A 19,880-nucleotide genomic window follows, 5' to 3' on the forward strand; every position below is an offset into this window, starting at 1 on the left:
AGACCTTTGATTCTTTAGACATCTCTAAAGAAGAAAAGTGTAATCACACACACCCCAATTACACTTATAAAAAATTAAATTAAACTAGTAAGTAATTTAGAAAATTAAATCCCTACAAAAACACAGTCACTCCAACTACTAGGAAGTGAGGGACTGGGCCTAAAAGCCCAAGGGAAGAAATCTAGTGAGTTTTGGAAAAGAAGGGGAAAAATCTGGGCAGGAATGGTAGGAAACTACCTAATTTAGAAAATTATGAAGAAAAACTGACTTAAAGGTGGGTCTATCTAAGAAAAAACTTAGTCTTAACAACTAACCTGACGAGCCGGTTGAAGAGCACCTCGATCGCTATAGCGGCAAACGAGATCTGAGGAGTTACCGCCTAGCATTGTGGGATATAGGGGAGCCTCGAGCCGGTGGAACAAGCTCTCGAGCTTTTAGAGTGGCCGAGTCGGAGCCGAGGTTCGGCTCCGAACCCATCTAGCAAGAATGAAGGCGAGATAGACAACTTAACATCGTAAAATACATGGTTCTATTTCAGTGCCCCTGTCCTGTCTTTAAAGTGATTGTTAGGGGTCTATGTTCAGTCATCGAATGGATTAAACACTGAATGGCTGAACATTGACCGCTAATCAGCTAACATCCATTCAGCGAACATTGAGTTCAACAACCTGTGAGACGGGGAAAGTAACTATTTGTCCAACACTTCCTCACCTCACACACGGCACTGTTCCCAACCCCTTTTCTCCACTGTAGTGTGGTCTTGGAGTTGATATATATATAGATATATATATATATATATATATATATAGAGAGAGAGAGAGAAAGGAGGGTGTGGGGAGAAAAGCCCTCCACCTGAATGGGTTTGAAACACTGCCACATGAGACTGGGAATTGTTGGACAACTAGTTACCTTCCCCACCTACCTTACAGGTTTGATGCAGTGAACATTTGATGTATGGACGTTCGCTGAACTGGATTTGATGTTCAGTCATTCAATGATTAGTCCATTCGATGGCTGAACATAGACTCGAGTATCATTACTTTAAAAGAGGTTAAAATATTTTCAAAACGTTATTTATGTAGATGATTTGGCATTATGCAGTAGAAGTAAAAAAGATGAAGTAGCCATGGAAAATCTGTAGTCATGTTTTAATGTTGGTCACAACTGGGCAAAGTCAACTGGTTTGAGAACAAACATATCCAAAACAGAGCTTATATGTATTTTTTCTCTTTATCCCGCTAATAATGTAACTGGATCAATTCTGTCTAGGTCCGAGCAGTACACAGCATAAACTATCAGGTACTAAGATACATTACTGAAATGCAATAATCAGATACCTAAGGTAGCATTATCTTCTCAAAATGTGTGTACTTATACTTGCAAGAAGAATATATGACAACTGAAAATCATTTTGGTAAATCATTATTACTGTTTGCATTAGACTACTGTCTAATTTTTATAAGAAAAGATATTTCAAGAAAAAAGAAATTAAAGGTGATTTACCACTCTTTTCTCAAGGAGTATGACTAACACAATATACTTTATATAATAAAAATAAGGAACCATTACTAGAATCAACTATATGATGATTATTGTTGTATAAAAGCTTTATCAAAGTATGCAGTTGCTTTTGTCAATACACAAAGGCTTTATTCAGTGTCGTCAAAATATAAAGAAATGCAGATTTGCTTCTTCTTTTAGTATACCAGTTTATCATAAAAGTAATAAAAATCAGGCATTTTTAGAACCATGGTACTACCAACACTACTGTTTCAATGAATAAGTATTAACATTGATCTGATTTTAAATATTTTAATTCTTTTAATATCATCCACTACAACTATTTGTAATTTTATGTTAACTATTTTTCATTAAAAACATGCCGCCTTATTGTCTCTATTACTAAATTAAAACTACAATAAAAATACAAACACCATTTTGTAACTGTGCTTAAATTTATTTTTTTATCAATGAAACTTCTAATTAAATGTTTAGATTATTTTAGTACTATTCACAGTTTGGTGTATTGTACACAAGTGTTTTTGGATGCATTTTTCAGCAATGTTGGTTTTCTATATTTCTTCTCAAACATAAGTTTTTTTTTTATTTCAGTTATATTAAGCAAAACCCATCAACAGTTAAAATTAGAGAAAGTCCACATGACTAAAAATATAACAGCAGTATTTAAGTCGTATATTGGTATTGTTACATCTAGTTTCAGGACACAGAGAATGGACTACAATCTGCAGCTTCAGTAGCCATGTTTGAATAAGCAATAGAGGGATGGCCTGGGAGAGGCAAAACTCAAGGACCAAAGTCGACTTTCTTCTCTCAGAGGAAGACTGGAGATTCTGTTTGCCTTATAGGAGCTTCTGTAAAAGTAGTATGGCAAGGAAGCATAACAGGCCAGTGCAGATAGATAGGTCAGGCATGTGGAATCATGCACATGGGTTCATACTGGCATTACTGCATGTCAGCACTGGGACAATCAAGGAATAACACAAAAAGAACCACACCCAGAGTATGATGATGCTTGGGACCTACCATCTAGCTATGACCTTTCACTGACAGAATGAATAAACATATTTAACATAATGGGTCCCTGGACATCAAAGATCAGTAAGAGGAGGATCACAAAACTATCATCTATAGTTTTTTTTTATCTTGCAAAACAATAGTTATGTACTTACCATAACTTGGTATTTGTGTTTTCCTATTTCATTATTAATAACGTCTGGGTATTGGATCCGATGTTGGCTCCGACCTGGCACTTTACATAGTAGACTCAAGGCTCGAGCTCCTCCCACTGGCATAATCTCTTTCTACCTTCAAACCCTCAGACTGAGTTTACTGACCAAGGGTAGAAAACCACCAGGAGAGAGAGATATGAGATCTGGAACAGGATCCAGTATCCAGAGAGAGTACTTGAGATAAGACCTGAGGAAGGGAAACCACACCTGATGAGGCCAGAAGGGAGCAATGAGCATCACAGAACTCCTCAGTCTGAAGGCTTTCTGATGTACTTTGGGGATTAGAGGAAGGAGAGGGTAAGCATAGAGGAGACCCAGGGGCCAATCGTGTACAAGAGCGTTCCTCGGGGACTGCCCCTCTGGGGGAATCAGGGCAAAGTACCTGCTGCATTTGTTGTTCAATGGGGAAGCAAACAGATTGCACCAAGGTTGGCCCCAAGGGGTGAAAATCTGAGATGCCTCTGCTGGACTGAGGGACCATTCATGCGGAGTCAGGATGGATCTGCTGAGCTTGTCTGCCACACATTGGACTGGCCGGGTATGTGTGTTGCAAGAAGAAAGCGAATGGAAGAGATCGCCCATTCCCACACTCTTATAGCCTCTCTGTACAATAGGTAGAACCGTGTTCCCCGTTGTTTGTTTGTGTACCAGACCACCGACATGTTGTCTGTATGAATCACCACCGTTCCCAGAGGAAGACAATCCTGAAAGGCTTGCAATGAGAGGAGGACTCTCCATGATGTTCATGTGCAATTTGGTCTCCGAGGTGGACCAAGTGCCTTGGACAGTCCTGCCCTGAAAATGACCCCACCCCCCACCCCAATAGGGAAGCGTCCGTGGGCACTGTGACTATGGGCAGGGGAATAGAAAATGGCATGCAGCAAAGAAGATCTTCTGATAGAAGCCACCACTGCAGGTGCCATCTGCAAAAGGGTGTCAACGGAATAGGCATAGACAGTGGATGAGGTAGAATAGACCACTACACTGCCAGCATCCATTGAAGCACCTGCATGTGGTATCTTGCTAAAGGAATGAGGAGAATAGCCACCGACATGGAGATATAGAAATGAATGCACTATATAAACATATTGCCTCAGAGGGCAATCCACAGAAATTTAAATGTAGGGTTATTTAAGTTGTGCAATTAGGTTTATGAGGGGTGATATAGTTAATTAGCCACCGATATGGTGCTCTCAGAATGAGGTGTGCCTGTGGTGATGGAACCTTCAAGATGGTCCTGACCAGCTGTCTGATTAAGTCCACTCTGTGGGGAGGCAATGCTGCAATTTCTGTGACTGTATTGAAATGAGTCCCAATGAACTCCAGGTTTTATAATGGAGAAAGCTTTGACTTCACCAAGTTGAAGCTAATCCCTAGCCTTTCAAAAGTGTGTAAGAGGTATTGTATAACAGAAACCAGTCGATGAGTCGTGGGGGCTGTGAGGAGCCAATCGTTTAGGTACAGAAAGAGCTGAAATCTCTGAAGCCTCAGGTGAGATGTTACAAATGCCAAGCATTTGGTAAACACCCTAGGGGCTGTGGAGAGTCCAAATGGTACAGCTCTGAACTGAAAATGATCGTCTCCAATCCGGAAGTGCAAGTGCTTCTGGGAGCACCTGTCTATCTTGATATGATAGTAGGTGTCCTGGAGGTCTAGGGCAAACATCCATTCATCCCTCTGCAGTAGGGGCAGGAGGGACTGAACAGTGACCATCCAGAACTTTGACTTCTTGACTGATGAGTTCAGTTTTCTGAGGTCCAAAACTGGACATAGGTCCTCCGTCTTTTCTGGCACCAAAAAGAAGCGGGAATAAGTTCCAGATCCTCTTTGACTTGTCAGGACCTCCAGGATGGCTCTTTTTTCTAGAAGTGTCAGAGCTTCTTCTTGGGCCAGTTCTCTCTGATTGGGTGGCTAATCAGGGAGAACCATATTGGAAACAGGGGGTGGTTGGGAAAAGGGAATGTAATGACCCCTGGATATAATCTTAAGTACCCACTGATCGCTTGTTATGGATGTCCAAGCATTTGGGTGCAAAGAAAAATGACTCCCAACTGCCTCCAGGGTAGGACAGCCAGACAATGCCTCAGGGGTGCAGAAAAGGCTTCTCAGAGAAAGGTTCCCTGGACCCCTGATTTTGAGAACCCCCTCTGCCCCTAGGGCAGCATCGACCATTATATCCCCTTCCGCTGCCTCTGGAAAAGGATTCTTCTGGAGCATCTTGGAAGGAAACCTGAAACTTGCAGAACCGTTTCTTACTACCCTGTTGGTATTTGTAAAAAAACTTTTGGGGGGTAGAAAATTTGATCCTGACTACTGAAACAGTCTTGCCTTCCTGCTCACTGCGAGTTATGGTTTCTTTGACAGAAGGCCCAAATAGCGAGGAACCATCGAATGGGGCATTAGTAAAGGATGCCTGGAAGGGTTCTGTGAACTCACATAGCCGCATTCAGGCATGATGCCTGATGGCTACACCTGCACCGGCCACTAGAGAGATACCTTCTACTGCACTGGAAATTAACCTCATTGAGGAATTGGTAATAGAGGAAAGAGTGGCGAGCTTGGAAGATACCTTCTTGAGGTCCTCCGCAGGCATCAACTCTGAAACAGCCTTGGTGAGCTTAGAGGCCAGATCTATTTGGAGGTGGGTAAAATGCACCAAATAATTTAGGGCTCTCAGGTCTAAAGTGACTGAAGTGTAAACGTGCTTCCCATGTCTGTCAATCACCCGAGATTCATGGTTTAGGGGGATGGACATTGGAGCTCTGTTCCGCCAGCTCCTTCTCTGTGGCTGCAGCCACCATGATAGCATTGACTGGCACTCCCTTGCTCCAGTGCCTGTGGCAGAGTTCAGAAACGTATCTGCTTTCTTAGGAACCAGCTCTACAGTGTCAGGTTCCTTCCATGCCCTGAGTGGAGGGAGAAGGAGACCACTGAGTTCTCTCTCTGACTGGGTAATGTGAGTGGTACTTTCATAATCGGTCTGTGTGAAATTCTGGTGGAAACCTGTTGAGTTTTAATTTTGAATTGTGGTGTGGCATGTCTTGCTATTGTTATTATTGAGACCAATAAGGTAATCTGCAGCAGGGGGAGGGTGGCAGGATGTAGATGGGCCAGTCCCAAGCACCTTCAAGAACACAGATTCCTCAGAGGACAGGGGCTGGGGAGAACAAATGCCCTTCTGCTTCAACAGCTCCAGAATGTCCCTGAAGGAGACGTCATCCAGTTGAAATCTGGGGGACTCGTCCCCTTCATTAAAATCTGTGTCCTCTGTGAGGGACTCCATAGGGGAGTCCAAGTGCCTCCTCTTGCACAGTCTCTTCTGAGGAGAGTCTTCTGTAAGGGGCTCAGGACAGGACTCAGAAGAGAGGGCAACCCCTAAGGATCTCGATGCCTGAAGGCTGTCTCAATAGGGCTGACCCTGGATAGGATGAATGAGCTTAGGACACCTGATATTGATAGACTGAGATGTTTCCAGAAGGGGGGAGGACGATGATCCAAACTTGAAGAAGGTCTGACCTACCACCTGAAGGGCCAAAGGACTCAAGGAAACCCCATCCCCATCCCCATAGCCAAAACAAAAAGGGAAGGGGAAGTGGAGCCCGCCCCAGGCCTGGGCCCACCGGACAGTACTGGCCCCGAGCTATCGAAGGCTATACCCCCAAAGGAAGGGATAAATCCAAAAACCCCGGACCAGAAGCCCTCTGCAGGGACCCAGCACCTACCTCTCAGAGTCGACACCTGCTCTGGTCCGAAGCCAGAGAGATCGAGCTAGTCAGGGACCCTGGGGGAACAGGAAAAACAGACTTTCCCTGATCTCCTGATGCCTCTCTAGGGAAAACCATGACCTAGGGTTCCAAAACTGCAAGAATTGGAAGAGAAGAAGCCAATTTAGGAGCTGGGGACACCAAAAGACCCATCTCTATCTGGGCCCTAAGGAAACTCATCATCATCCTGTCCATGTCTGAGGATAAGATGCTCCTGGTGGATCTGGAAGATGCTGAAGAATTAGTACATTTCAAAGGGGAAGCCCAGTGGGATCCCACCACTCTGTGGCATTTCTGATCCAGGGAAACGACTTTTGTCTCTAGAATAGAAAGTGTTCAGATCCCTAGGGGATCTAAATGGGAAGCTTAAAATAACTAGCTCTGGATCCGATGAACATGTCAGATCCGAGCCCTGAAGCACAATCTGTCTCAGACCTGGGAGAGCTAAGAGAGCAAAGAGAACAGAGGTAGGATCTGAGGATCACCGATCTGAGGAAACATCTGCACTGGATGACGGATCCTGAGCCTTCAGATTCAAATCTACTGAAGACTGTTTCGGATTTGAGGGACTGTGATCTGAGAGTCTCAGCCGTTTCTGAGAAGCCAGTGGAGAAGCCCCCAGGGAGGCAGAGTTGGCTTTCTTCTTAGGGTCTTTATGGCTGCTAGAAGAGGAGGAGCCTGAAACAAAGGCACCCCCTTGAGCAAAAGCTTATGCCAGTGATGTACCAACGCCCGATGATTGAATGCAGTGCAAACTGAACATTCAGCCTCAAGGTGGCCAGATCTCAGACAATAAACAGATTTCTTGTGGGCATCAGAATTAGGCATTTTCTGCCCACAAGGACAACATCTTTTAAATCCAGTAGGCTTGTCTGACTTGTCCTATCAGCACACACTGACACACACACACACACACACACACACACACACACACACACACACACACACACACACACACACACACAAAATACAAGTTAGACAGCTAAGAGAAAAAGAACCAACAACAAAGCCCCAAACTACACACAGAGATACTAAACAGTAGCTTGGACCAAACACACAGACAAACCCAAAGGAAATAGCCACAACAAAACCTCACAAGCCCCAAAAACTAAACTAAGGGGGAGGGACATGGAAAAAAGGTGCCAAGCACTTAAAGGGAAAACAAGGCAAGAGAGAGAAAGCCTAACACCGTACATGAGCTAAACAGGGAAGGGAGGTAGATAGAAAACTAACTACCCAAAAAACAGAAAAGATGCACCAACGCAATGAAAACACCTTAATTGACACCTTGAGCCAGGAATCACATCTGTAGCTAAATGTGGCAAACAGGATCTGAGGGTTTGAAGGTACAAAGGGATTATGGGAGTGGGAGGAGCTCGAGCCTTGAATCTATTCTGTAAAGTGCCGGATTGGATCTAACATAATATCCAAGACCCAGATGTGATGAATAATGAAATGGACATCATCAGATAGGTATGTTTATGGTGGTGTGTGTTCTTGTACAACATAAAAGAAAACAATATTTTTTAATCTGCATAACAATGGGTTCATAGTTGAATATCAAATTGCAATATATACATTTTTCTTGTGTTTGTGGATGAATAATATCTACAACAGTGCTAACCTGAGCCTCTTCCTGCTGTCTTTTCAATTGTTCCAGCATGGCTTTAAATTCTGCCTCCTTCTGCTCTGCCTCCTCCAATGTTGCCTGGTTCTGTTCCTCATAAGCCATGGCTACGACAGCCAGAATTAAGTTGACTAAGTAGAAAGAACCCACAAAGATGACCAGTACGAAGAAGATCATGTAGGTTTTCCCTGCTGCACGCAAAGTCTAAAACAAAGCAAAATTCCAAGCAATTTAAAAGTAAGGCTTATAAGCTGAAGGACTTATCTTAAAAGCCAAAGGTCTGATGCATTTAGAGTTCTTTATTTATTAATTAATTCATTCAATAATTTGTTTATTAACCAGGTTAGAGCTCTGATCCATATATACCATTTTCATACTCTGGCCTAGAGTACCAATACACTAAAAAGAAATATAACAAATGACTTTCATTTTACAATATTAACAGTTTGAATACAAGAAAGAGAAAACTAAAAGATTGTATTTTACAAACATTCTTATTTTTTGTATAAGCATTATTTACAGCAACAACCCACAATAAATAAATAAATATAGAAATAAATATACACACATGCACGCAAGATGCAGACAATGGTAGAAATGGAGAATTACATGATGATGAATGGAATGTTATAGTGCTTGTTCTCTTGCCATTGCCAGGATACAGTGTGTTAGAGCACAATAAAACCTTTGGTGTGCAAGTAAAAAGTGTTACTTGGCCAGCAAGATAAAGGGCATACAATGCCTGGAAACAGAATTAGGTAAGAGGAATAAGGGGTAGGGTTTGGTAGACTATAACGAGAGTTTTACTGTTGCATTTCTGACATGTACTAGGAAAACAAAATTAAATGGAACATGTGTGTGTCACAGTACTAGGAAAGCCAAGAGTTTTAAAAAGGAAAAAGCCTTCTAATGTCAAAGTATTACTTAACTGGAAACATTTAAGGTGAGGGAGGGACATGAAAAAATTGCCTGAAGGCACTTCCACAAATCCAGAGAAATGCACAGACTAAGGGCTTCGCCATTTAATAAATCTTAAATTATTTACATATTTCCAAACTCATAAAGGGAGACGACTATAATTCAGGTGGGTGGATGAGGAAACATATTATAACTCCAGCTATCAAGCTATAAAGTTACAAAGCCAGATGCACTGTAGCAGCTATATCGTGCAAATGTTATGATAAATTTGCTTCAAAGAATGATATGACTTGTTTTCTTTTAAGCTCTCCAAAACAATACTTTCTGTAACATTTCTCCTCTTCCAAGTCAGAGTGACCACAGTTTGAGAAGATGTAGAATATGTAACCAAGATGGGGTACAGCAGCAAAACCTGGAACACAGGAGGTGCTGATCGTCTGCAAAAATGCTTGTTGTAGTATTTTCTTTTTTTTTTTCTTCTTGAAACTCACTACTCATGTACATGCAATTTTTATATTTATGTACTCAGTTTATGTCATTTTGAGTAATTGTGAACAAGGAAATGTGTTCTGATCGTTTTAGTTTCTGACAGTTATGGCAGCAGTACACCTTGGCCAGTGCTTTACAGCAATTATCTTTAAAAAGATGCTTATGTCTCTGAACACATTTTTGGATTTACCAAGTATAAAATATCATCTATAAATAAGGCTGCATTACCATTTTACCCTTGAATGTGTGAGTCACTTATTTTCTTTGCCAGTGGCAATACGTATAAGATAAATTAGAACGGGAAAAGAAGACACCACTGGCCTGGTTCCTCTGTTTAAATGCAACCTGTTGGAGAGAAACCCTCCCTTCCACCTTGATTTTTGCCACTGGCAGCCACTAACACTTCATATACTTTCCTAATTCATTAATGTGTTAGAAAACACAAATGCTGCCATTGCCCTCTTCATAAAATCAAACGTAACATCTCGTAACCAAACAGAATATGAAAACTGCAAAAACAAAGGAATAAGCCAGCTTTAATAAAGCAACTATAATAAAATCTGACTTAGCGCTTATACCCTTTATAAATAACCAGGTTTCTTCAGAGTCAGTAAAATTAAATAAATGCATCATTTAAATACTCAATTAAAAATCATTTAAAGCAGCAGCAGCCAATCAAATTAATCCCTCATTTAAAGGTGTACAAAACTAAAAGTACGCTGTAAATCAAGTGTAATGCACATCACCATTTTTTGACCAGATTACTTCTTATTTTAGGTTAATTTATTGAATACTTAGGTAACACTACTGCTGTTTTGAATTTTATTTTTAGATCAGATTTAGACAGAATTAACTATTTAGAAATTTTACTTTATAAGAGGAATACAGACCGAAGTTTTGGGTCCACTATTTACCATAAGAAAACTTATTCCAATTCATATTTGCACTTTGAGAGTTGTCATCCATTTTTTTTCGGAATAAGGGTACTGTGAAGGGGCACAAATAGTTTGTCTTTAAGGTTGATTAATGACAACCATATATTACTTGAGATGAATAAATTGACCGATATGTTTAAAGAAAAATGTCACCCATCTAATATGTTATACAAAATCAAAAATGAGATTTAAGGACAGAGGGGGTAGATTTGCCCCTATTTTAAAAGTGGGAAACAAGGTTGGGATGAGAGATAATGATACAGCACTTCTTGAGACTAAGGGTGATGTGAAAAAGGGAGCCATGGTAATTTCTTTTAGCAATGATGCCCCCAGTAATATGAGGATTTTTATGAAAACTTGGAAGTTAGTTTTCATCCCAAAATGAAAGTTAAACTGGGTGATGTACTGCTAATTGTACTCAGAAGAGGAAAGAATATTAAGGGTTGGATGAAGAGTGGGAAGGCCCTTCACAATGGTAGCTACAAGCTGGAAATGGTGAACTGTGGCATGTGTAAATGTTGTAAATACATTAATGATGAACCATGTGCGTCAACAATGAGATATGATAGGTCCATTGCTTGTCCAGGGCATTGTAATTGTGGTGCACAAAATGTAGTGCATTTGGCCACACGTATGTCATGTCTGGCATTTTATATAGGAAAAACTATTAGGAAATTGAAGGACTGAATTTGCAAGCAAGTAAATGATACAAAAGATAAAGAACTCTACAATATCCTGTACAAGACATTCTGTTTAATGTAAAGATTATAAAAAGTTTTTGTTTTTTGTTAGAGGCAAGGTGGTAAGAAATGAGAAGCGGGGTGATTCTGACAGTGATTTAGAATATAAAGAAATGTTATGGCAAATGAGGTTAAAAAAAGTGGGCATTGATTCTTTTTCAATTAGTAAGGATTTAAAGCTTAAGGCTAGAGTGATTTGACTTAAGTAATTGATTTTTAGATTACATGTATGAGCATTGTTGTGTGTACTGCACTTGATTTACAGAGTATTTTTGGTCTGTACACCTTTAAATTAAGAATTAGTTTGGTTTTCTGCTGCTTCTTAAATGGTTTTGAGTATTTAAATAATGTATTTAATTAAAGTTACTGACTCTGAAGAAGCCTGGTTATTTATAAAGGGCGAAATCATTAAGTCAGATTTCATTATATAGCTGTTTATTAAAGTTGCTTTATTTCTTCACTGTGCCATTTTGTTTGTCTTTGTACTGTTCACAAAATCCCATCTAAATGCCGTGGTGGTGCAGCGGTAGCGTTGTTGCCTCACAGCAAGAGGTTCCCCCGTTCAATTCTCAGCTGGAGTGCGGGGAGTGCCTTCTGTGTGGAGTCTGCACACCCTCCCCGCGGTTGGGTGGCGTTCGAAAGACATGCGTCAATGGGCATGCCTTCATTGAAGGTTGGACGTCGAGCTGGCACCTCGGCATTCATGAAAATCTACTGCCAATCATTAGCAGACCGGAGTTCCGCTGTAGCGCCCCCTAACCGGGAAAAGCTGAAAGACAAACAACAACAAAATCCCATCTAAGTGTGTCAAATATCTTCTCTGCAACAAGGCCTGGAAACAACAGTGAGGTCTTCTTGCACTCTACTTCCTTCCAAATCTTCACCAATCTGTTAATGTCATTAAACGTTTGCCACGCCTTCACAAGCCACACTGATCCATATCTGTCAATTTTGGTGTATTATACTTTAGAGTCATCCTACATTCCTCCTACAAAAGGCCGCAGTGGTGCAGTGGTTAGAGTTGTCACTTCACAGCAAGAGGTTCTCCGGTTCGATTCTTGGTATGAGTGCCTTCTGTGTGGAGTCTGCATGTCCTCCCCACGGTTGAGTGACATTTAAAAGACATGCAGGTAGGTGCGTGCGTGGGTGAATGGGCGTGCCTTCTTTGAAAGTTGGGCATCGGGCTGGCACCTCAGCACCGTAAAAAATCCACTGCCAATCATTAGCGGACAAGAGTTCCACTGTAGCGACCACTAACTGGGAAAAGTCGAAAGACATTAGTTTTTTTTTATACTTTATAGTCCTCCTACCAGTTTAACTTAAGTACACAGACAACCCTTTTCTCCTACCACCCAACACTACAACCTGTGAGAAATGCACTTATCCAGCCAAAATGGAGGTAAAGCTCTCTACAACCAAGACTGAGCTTGACATTCAAGAGGAGAAGGTAAACACTTGCAACACACCACACTTAACACATAGTCTCACTAAATCTACACCACCAAAATCCACACACAGAAACACAAAAACATTCACAGAGGCTCTCAATAATAACCTGCCCAAGCAACAGAGACCTCAAAAAAGCAGAAACACAAGCAACTTCCACCCCCCCCAACACAACCCAAATGACACATAGCCCACAGACTCAGTGTGCCACTCAACCACAGACAATAAGGCAAAACAACGTATCCAACACACTAGTCATAGGTGACCATATAGTCAGGCACACTGATGTCCCACTCACCAGGCTAAACAAGGAGAAGGTTACTGTCAGCTGCCTGTCACATAACCCACGCACTCAGGTCACTCCACAACAAGTACAAATATGACTCTGTCATTGTCCATCTTGGTGTGAACAACCTGAGACGTACCTCCCTGGACTACATGAAAAGAGATCTTGTAGCCCAGGCAGGTATGACCCTAGCCCTGAATAGCACTCTGCCATCGCCCAGAATGATACCGCAGTACAAGGACAAAATGACTGACTTCAACAATTGGCTAAGCTTCTGGTGTCATTCTAAGGGAATCCAGTATCTGTCTGCTTGGGATGACATGGTCGACAGACCACGATGCTTTGCCAGAGATGGCCTGCACCTGTGACCCTAGGATTCCAGATTCTGGCTAAGGCGCTTGCCTCCCCTTATAGGGCCTTTTTTAGGCAAGGTTCAAATGACAAATTCACCACTGTAACAGGAACAGGCAAGCAAAAACTGAGGGTAATGCTAACTCAATGCTAGAAGTCTAAATCTCAAAATGCACTCACTCGAGGTACTCCTTAAAATGGAGAACATCGATATCTGTGCAGTGACTGAGACCTGGTTCAAGGCTCCAGAGAGCACCCCTGCACTACCAGGCTATAACTCATACCACACTTTTCGGCCATGTAACCTGGACCGGAACACCAAACGTGGAGGTGTGTCCATATTCATTAGGGATATCAACACCTCCAGGCTAGTTGCTCAACATAATGCATCTGAGGTTATCCACGTGCAACTAACTCTGGGCAAAACTACAATCCAAATTGTAGCTTGCTACAGATCCCCCACCATGCCCCAGGATTCCCACTCCTCTTTTCCTGATGTACTGGAAAATATTAGGGTTCAACCAAACACCCTAATAACGGGCAACTACAACTACCCCGCCATTAACTGGGAAAACTACTCGTGTACCAACTCCTTCACACAATGCTTTCTGGAATTCATAAACTGCAATGCCCTGGATCAACCTATCCACACCCCCACCAGGAGCAACAATATCCTAGACCCTAGTCATTACCAACATGAGTGACCAGTGTTCCACACCTGAAGTCAACTCCTCGTTGATCTGATCCGACCATAAGCTAATCACCCCTGATATCCACATCCCGCCCCCACCCCCATAAAGGAAACCACGGTAAAAAATTCCTCCAAATCCAACTTCATGCTTCTTAAGACAGAAGTGGTGAACTTCATGACACCCATGCAGATGGACAATACAGTTACGACTGCTGAATCCTACACAAATGCACTCTATAAGCACTTACATGAGTGCATGGATCGTGCTATACCAAACAGAACCAAGACGTAATCCTCCAAAAGAAGGAAGCCAATCTGGTGGTCCCCTGCCATAAACAAACTGTACAACAGAAGGAAGAAATTGTTGCAAATGAGAGTAAAATCCTATGAGTGGAGGAGCTCCCTGGTCGGCCTCAGTAAGACGCTGAGATCCCTTATAAGATCCTCCAAAGCTAGCTACGAAAACAAAATCACCACTGATTTCTAAGGACAACCACAAAGCATTCTATAGCTATGTCAAAAATCTCAATGGCAACACCCAGATCTGCTCTGACTTACAGCACAACGGCACGAAAATTACAGAACCAAGTGATATTGCCAACATCCTGGCAGATAGGTTCAGTGCTAACTTTACCCCCCCTCACCCCCTAAAGGACCCATATCTATACAGGAAGAATGCAGAGTCCCTGTAATCACAACTACGCAGGTAAAAGATGAACTCTCTAAAGCCAAAAACACAGCATCCATGGGCCCGGACAACATCCCAGGCTGCATTTTTCATGAACTTCAGAACAAACTGGCTCCCCACCTAAGCACCATGTTCAATCATAGCCTCACATCAGGCTTTGTGCCCACTGAATGGCGTACAGCAACAGTTACCCACTCCACAAAGGGGGAGCCACCACTGATCCCGGAAACTATCGCCCTATTAGCCTGACGAGCCTGGTCTGCAAGGCCATGGAATGTATCATCATGGAACTCATAAACAAAGACATTGGTAACCTCCAAACTCTGGATCCCACCCAGTTCGGGTTTTTGAAAGGCAGATCATGCCTCCTGAACCTGATCGACTTCTTTGAGGCACTCACCAAAGCTGTAAATGAGGGTAAGGTGGTACACACAGCCTATCTTGACCTCCCCAAGGCTTTCGACACCATCCCCCATTCTGGAATTATAGCTAAACTCACTAAACTAGGTATAAATTCCTATGTCACAAGATGGGTTTCCAACTGGCTCACTGACAGAACCCACACTGTAAAAGCTGCACACTCCAAATCTGACCTGAAACCAGTGACAAGTGGAGTACCACAGGGTTCAGTCCTGGGACCTCTCCTGTTTGGTATCTACTTCTCTGAAGTACAGGCTAACACAGAAGGCCTCTGGCTAACAAAGTTCACAGATGACTGCAAACTAGGAACCATAGTCAAGTCCCCAAATGATGTGGAAATCCTACAGAAGGACCTCGTTGAGACAGATGCCTGATGTCAGAGCCATGGCCTCAAGCTCAATGCCAAAAAAGTGCACCCATGAGCTACTACATAGACAGCAGTCTACTTAACACCGAATGTGTGATAAGAGACCTTGGGACCCAGGTGGCCAGTAGTTTGTCCTTTGATAGTCACATCGCCACAGTAGTCAGGAAGTCCTTCTACGTGGCACACCTCATCATAAACGGGTTCTCATCTAGGAAAAAAGAGGTCATTTTTCCCCTCTACTCGATACTCATTAGACCCATTATAGAGTACAATGCCCCTTTTGGAATGTACCTCACAAGACATCTGCAGCAGCTGGAAAGGCCACAGAAGTACCTCACAAAGAGGATTACTGGCCTTAAACAGATGCCCTACACTGACCGTCTCAAAAAACTCTAGCTTTACTCAATAGCATATCGCCTACTCCGAGGTGATCTCTGCCTAACATATAAAGCTATGTCAAACCCAGGGCTGTTGGACATGCTATACCTAAAGAAATCCCAATCCCTCCGAGCTACACGGTCTAGGGACCTAAACCTTGTCACCACAATAAACAGGACATGCTGGAGGGATAGATTCCTGTCCCAGAGACTTCCCATACTCTGGAACAGGCTGACCATCTATGTCAAGCAAAGTTCTTCATTAGCACTCTTCAAGAAAAATCTTGATGAGTGGATGGGAAATAGGAAATACACCATGGGGATCACTTATGTGTCTCTGCTCAACAGTGGCACAGGAAAATAACTTTTTTGGGTAGCGTAAGCCAGGCAACCTTGTTGGCTATGCTTACATAGGCCCTCGGGCTGATAGCCTACCTACCTCCACATCTTTTAGAAGCATAGCTCTCATGTCCAAACAGCATCTTATGGAAATGTCCATTTATTGTTCATTCATTTCCTATGTTCACATGCTTGCTAGTCCTCTTCTTCATCACCTTGCCATCCAACACAGTCTCTAGTTCAAGTCCATGATAAAATTTTTAAGTCAGCTTCTGTGCTTTTTACTGTTGCGCAATCATTTTCTTTTAGAAAAATGTAAAAGATTTTACTAGCAAGTTCTGTATATGAACTGTGTCACAATCAGATGGATGAGAAGCAAATTCCTCTTCAGCTTGCCAGCTCACTTTTTACCCTCCTTCACCTGCTCTGTATTCAAGTCACATTTTCTAAATATAGATGGATGTAGTAACTTGAATCTCACACATGACTATCAACATCATCTGACTGCAGGGATAAAACACGTTCCTCCTCTAAATTGTGTATAACAAATAATTATTTTCCAAAAACAGTCTGGTATCCACAAATGATAATATTTTACCCTTCTGCCACAGTTTTGTCAACAGCAGTTCCTTGTACTGATATGACTGCATCTTTACAACTATAGGTCTTGGCTTACTTCTCATGGCCAGATTTGGACCATTCACATGATGTGCCCTTTCAGTTAGCAAATCCTACTGTGGAACACCTGTCGAGCTGCTTATTTGTAGTTTCATAAAATCAATGCAATCTATTCTATTCCTTTCAGAGTCATTTGCACAGCGGAAAATCTCAGGTTTTCTCGGCATGCTCTATTAGCAAAACTATTTCTGAACAGTTCTTGATAAGCCTCATATTCAGTCTTTCCTTCATTTCACCCTCTGATTTCTAAAGTTTTACCAGTTCATCTAAAGAGCTACTTAAAGCTTCTTGTATTCATTCCAGCCTATTGTCATTTGACTATGTATTTCCCCAATGTCTCACTTGTTTTAAACACCTCTGAATGCATTTAATTTTCTTTTAACTCTAAATTACTGACAACAGTCTCCTGTACTAAGACTGAAACCTGAAGTGCTTTTTGCTGAACAGCTGCAAGGCTTCCCCACCAGAGTTTTTTTTTCCTTCTCCTTCTCTAGGCCCTTTCTCCAGACTTCTTTTCTGACAGCCAAGCAGTGTAATGACTAACCAGTAATTGAATTTTGCCCTCCAAAAAAGTATTTTGCTGGCTGCTCTCCAAAGTTTGTTTTTACACTGGGAAATTTCTAATCAACCTATTGTTCACTGCACAGCCATCTTGGAAATCTTCCCATAGTAGTGTCAGAATTGACGGATACACACAAATGTGGTTTTGTGAACAGGAGGCAAACGTGACAACGTTAATAAAACAAAGATGATCCAAAGGGTAGAAGAATGTATGAAAATGCAGCGATTTCTGACAGTTACTGATGCAGAAAGAGTTCGCTAGCCAGTTGTGATTTTTTTGAGTATGGCAACTGTAGCATTTGCATTCCCTGACAGAATAACAGGGCTAATTAGAAGAATACATACAGGATCAGAGGCAAAAAATTAAAGGTGGGTGGGCTACTCTTTGACAAGCTGTGCTTGAAAAGAGAAAAAGTCAGAGGTGTCCTCTTTCTCCTTTATGTGCATTATGGTTAGAGCCACTGGTAAAGGAAATAAGGGACTTAAAATTCAAGGATATAAATGGTACAGTAATCAAGAAAAGTCAGCTTTATTTGAAAATTATATTTTGCACTTAAAATACAGAAAAGGACATTTTGGTGTTGTGGAACATTTTAGGACAGAATTTAGTGACTGTGGACTTTTCTATTTAGTTATGGTTTTTATCACACCATTCTGGATTTATTGAACATTTTAGGACAATCAAGTCTTTTTGTGATATAAAAAAATAAAAAATTAAAGGAGATAAAACAAAGGCTATAGTGGTAAATTAAGTACTCACATGTGAATGCGTTCATTAATACCCATTTTTATGGGGAAATGATAATATGAAGTTTTGAAGTATATGGATTAACAAGAATTATGTTGCGACAGCTAAGGATATGTGTGAAGAAACTAAAAATATAATACAAAAATTGAGAAACTGGAAGCTCTTGATTATAGATATGGATTGTAAGCTATAAGCAGTACAAATGTTTTAGTCCTTTTAGTTTTATACACAGGTCAGGCATATTTTTATCAGCCAGAGGAGATGTTGTGGGCAATAAATAGAAAGTTAAAGGAATTTATTTGGCAGTCATAGAAGGCAAGTGATAAAGGATCCCCACAGAACAAGGTAGTTTAGGATTATCTGATTTTAAAGGATACTTTAGAGCTATGCAATTAAGGTTAATATACATAACACAAACAGAAATTTATAATAAAAAGTGGAAATGGATGGCGGTAAACCCAGGGAATGTTCAAGAAATAAGGAGGGAGTACAATTATGGATGCAATTCCTTAAGAACAGCAACCATACAGAATATTATATTCATAAAGTAGCAGGTAGTATTCTAACAACTAAGCCAACACAGGACTGGAGAAAGGAAATTTTGCCAATACAGACGACAGCAAATAAGGAAATAGGAAACAGAAAATAGGCAAGAGGGGGCTGGAATTTGCTGGAGAACACTGGCAAAGGAACCAGTGTATTGGGAGCTAATAAACACAAGAGGCAGGTAATAAAGTGAAACGAGGCCAAGCAAGAAGTTTGGATATAGGTTAGAGACTAACTTCCCCATCAAGGAAGAAAGGGATAGTGGAGTGCTAAGTGAAAGACCATCACTAGTACAGTTCTTATTTGAATCTACAACAGAATATGCTGTTAAAAACAGGTAATTAGTACAGCATATAAATATTGCATGATAGCTGCAAGAATCAATCTTCCTCCTTCCCTTTTCTAAATATCGCACTTCTCGCTCTTATACCTCCTTAACAATATTCAGTACTTCAGTTACACTTGGATTAGGTTTTGATTCCCATGTTCTAGTAATTGCTTTTTTTTGGTAGCCCTCCTTTCCTGTGTTGGTTTAGCTCTTAGAATACCTTTTGCTACTTTAAGAACATAAAGATTGAGAAGACAGACCAGAAAGGCAATTTATAAAAGAATAATGGAAGGACATCTGTATGGCTTCCAAGTATGCAACAAAATCCAGATGGCTTAGGATTTCATCGGATGTGTTTGCTTAGAAATTTTACATCCCAAAACGGACTACAATGAATTTTTTCTCGGGTAGATAAGTAAATGATGGAGATGTGATGGAAAAGAGAAAAGTTAACTAGGAACATTTTTTGACAGTGTTAACAAGTATGAACATTTTAAAAATTCCCCACAAAGTACTTCGTCAGAAATGTTAGAGAAGCAAATGGTTGCAACTAAGGAAAAGATTCTTTTGAGCTGGGACACGAGCTGAACTGACTAGGCACAGAAATTTAATGCTACTGGCTACCAAAAAAAATTACTGGAAATGAAAATCAAAATCTAAACCAAGTGAAACTGACGTACTGAATACTGTGAAGGAGATAAAAGAACAAACTGTGGGATAGTTATAAAAGGGAAGGATCAAACTGCATAGATATAAATGGAATTTGTGGGAACCATACATTCAGAATGATGTTCAGGAGGAGGAGTGAAGTTTAAGGGAAGGCAAGAATTG

The 19,880-nt window shown here is 41.2% G+C and overlaps 1 protein-coding gene across 4 annotated transcripts in view; it reads right to left on the bottom strand.

Annotated features, from left to right (window-relative positions):
- Positions 1–19,880, bottom strand: part of SCN8A (sodium voltage-gated channel alpha subunit 8) — a 1,580,263-nt gene that overhangs the window by 1,253,282 nt on the left and 307,101 nt on the right. For all 4 annotated transcript variants that reach the window (XM_044083431.1, XM_044083429.1, XM_044083430.1 and 1 more), the window contains exon 4: positions 8,139–8,345. In XM_044083431.1, coding sequence (XP_043939366.1) covers positions 8,139–8,345 — 207 coding nt within the window. The remainder of the gene's footprint in view (positions 1–8,138; positions 8,346–19,880) is intronic.

This window comes from Protopterus annectens, chromosome 9.part0 (genome assembly GCF_019279795.1).
Source record: "Protopterus annectens isolate FY-2018-M chromosome 9.part0, PAN1.0, whole genome shotgun sequence".
Lineage (NCBI taxonomy): Eukaryota > Metazoa > Chordata > Ceratodontiformes > Protopteridae > Protopterus > Protopterus annectens.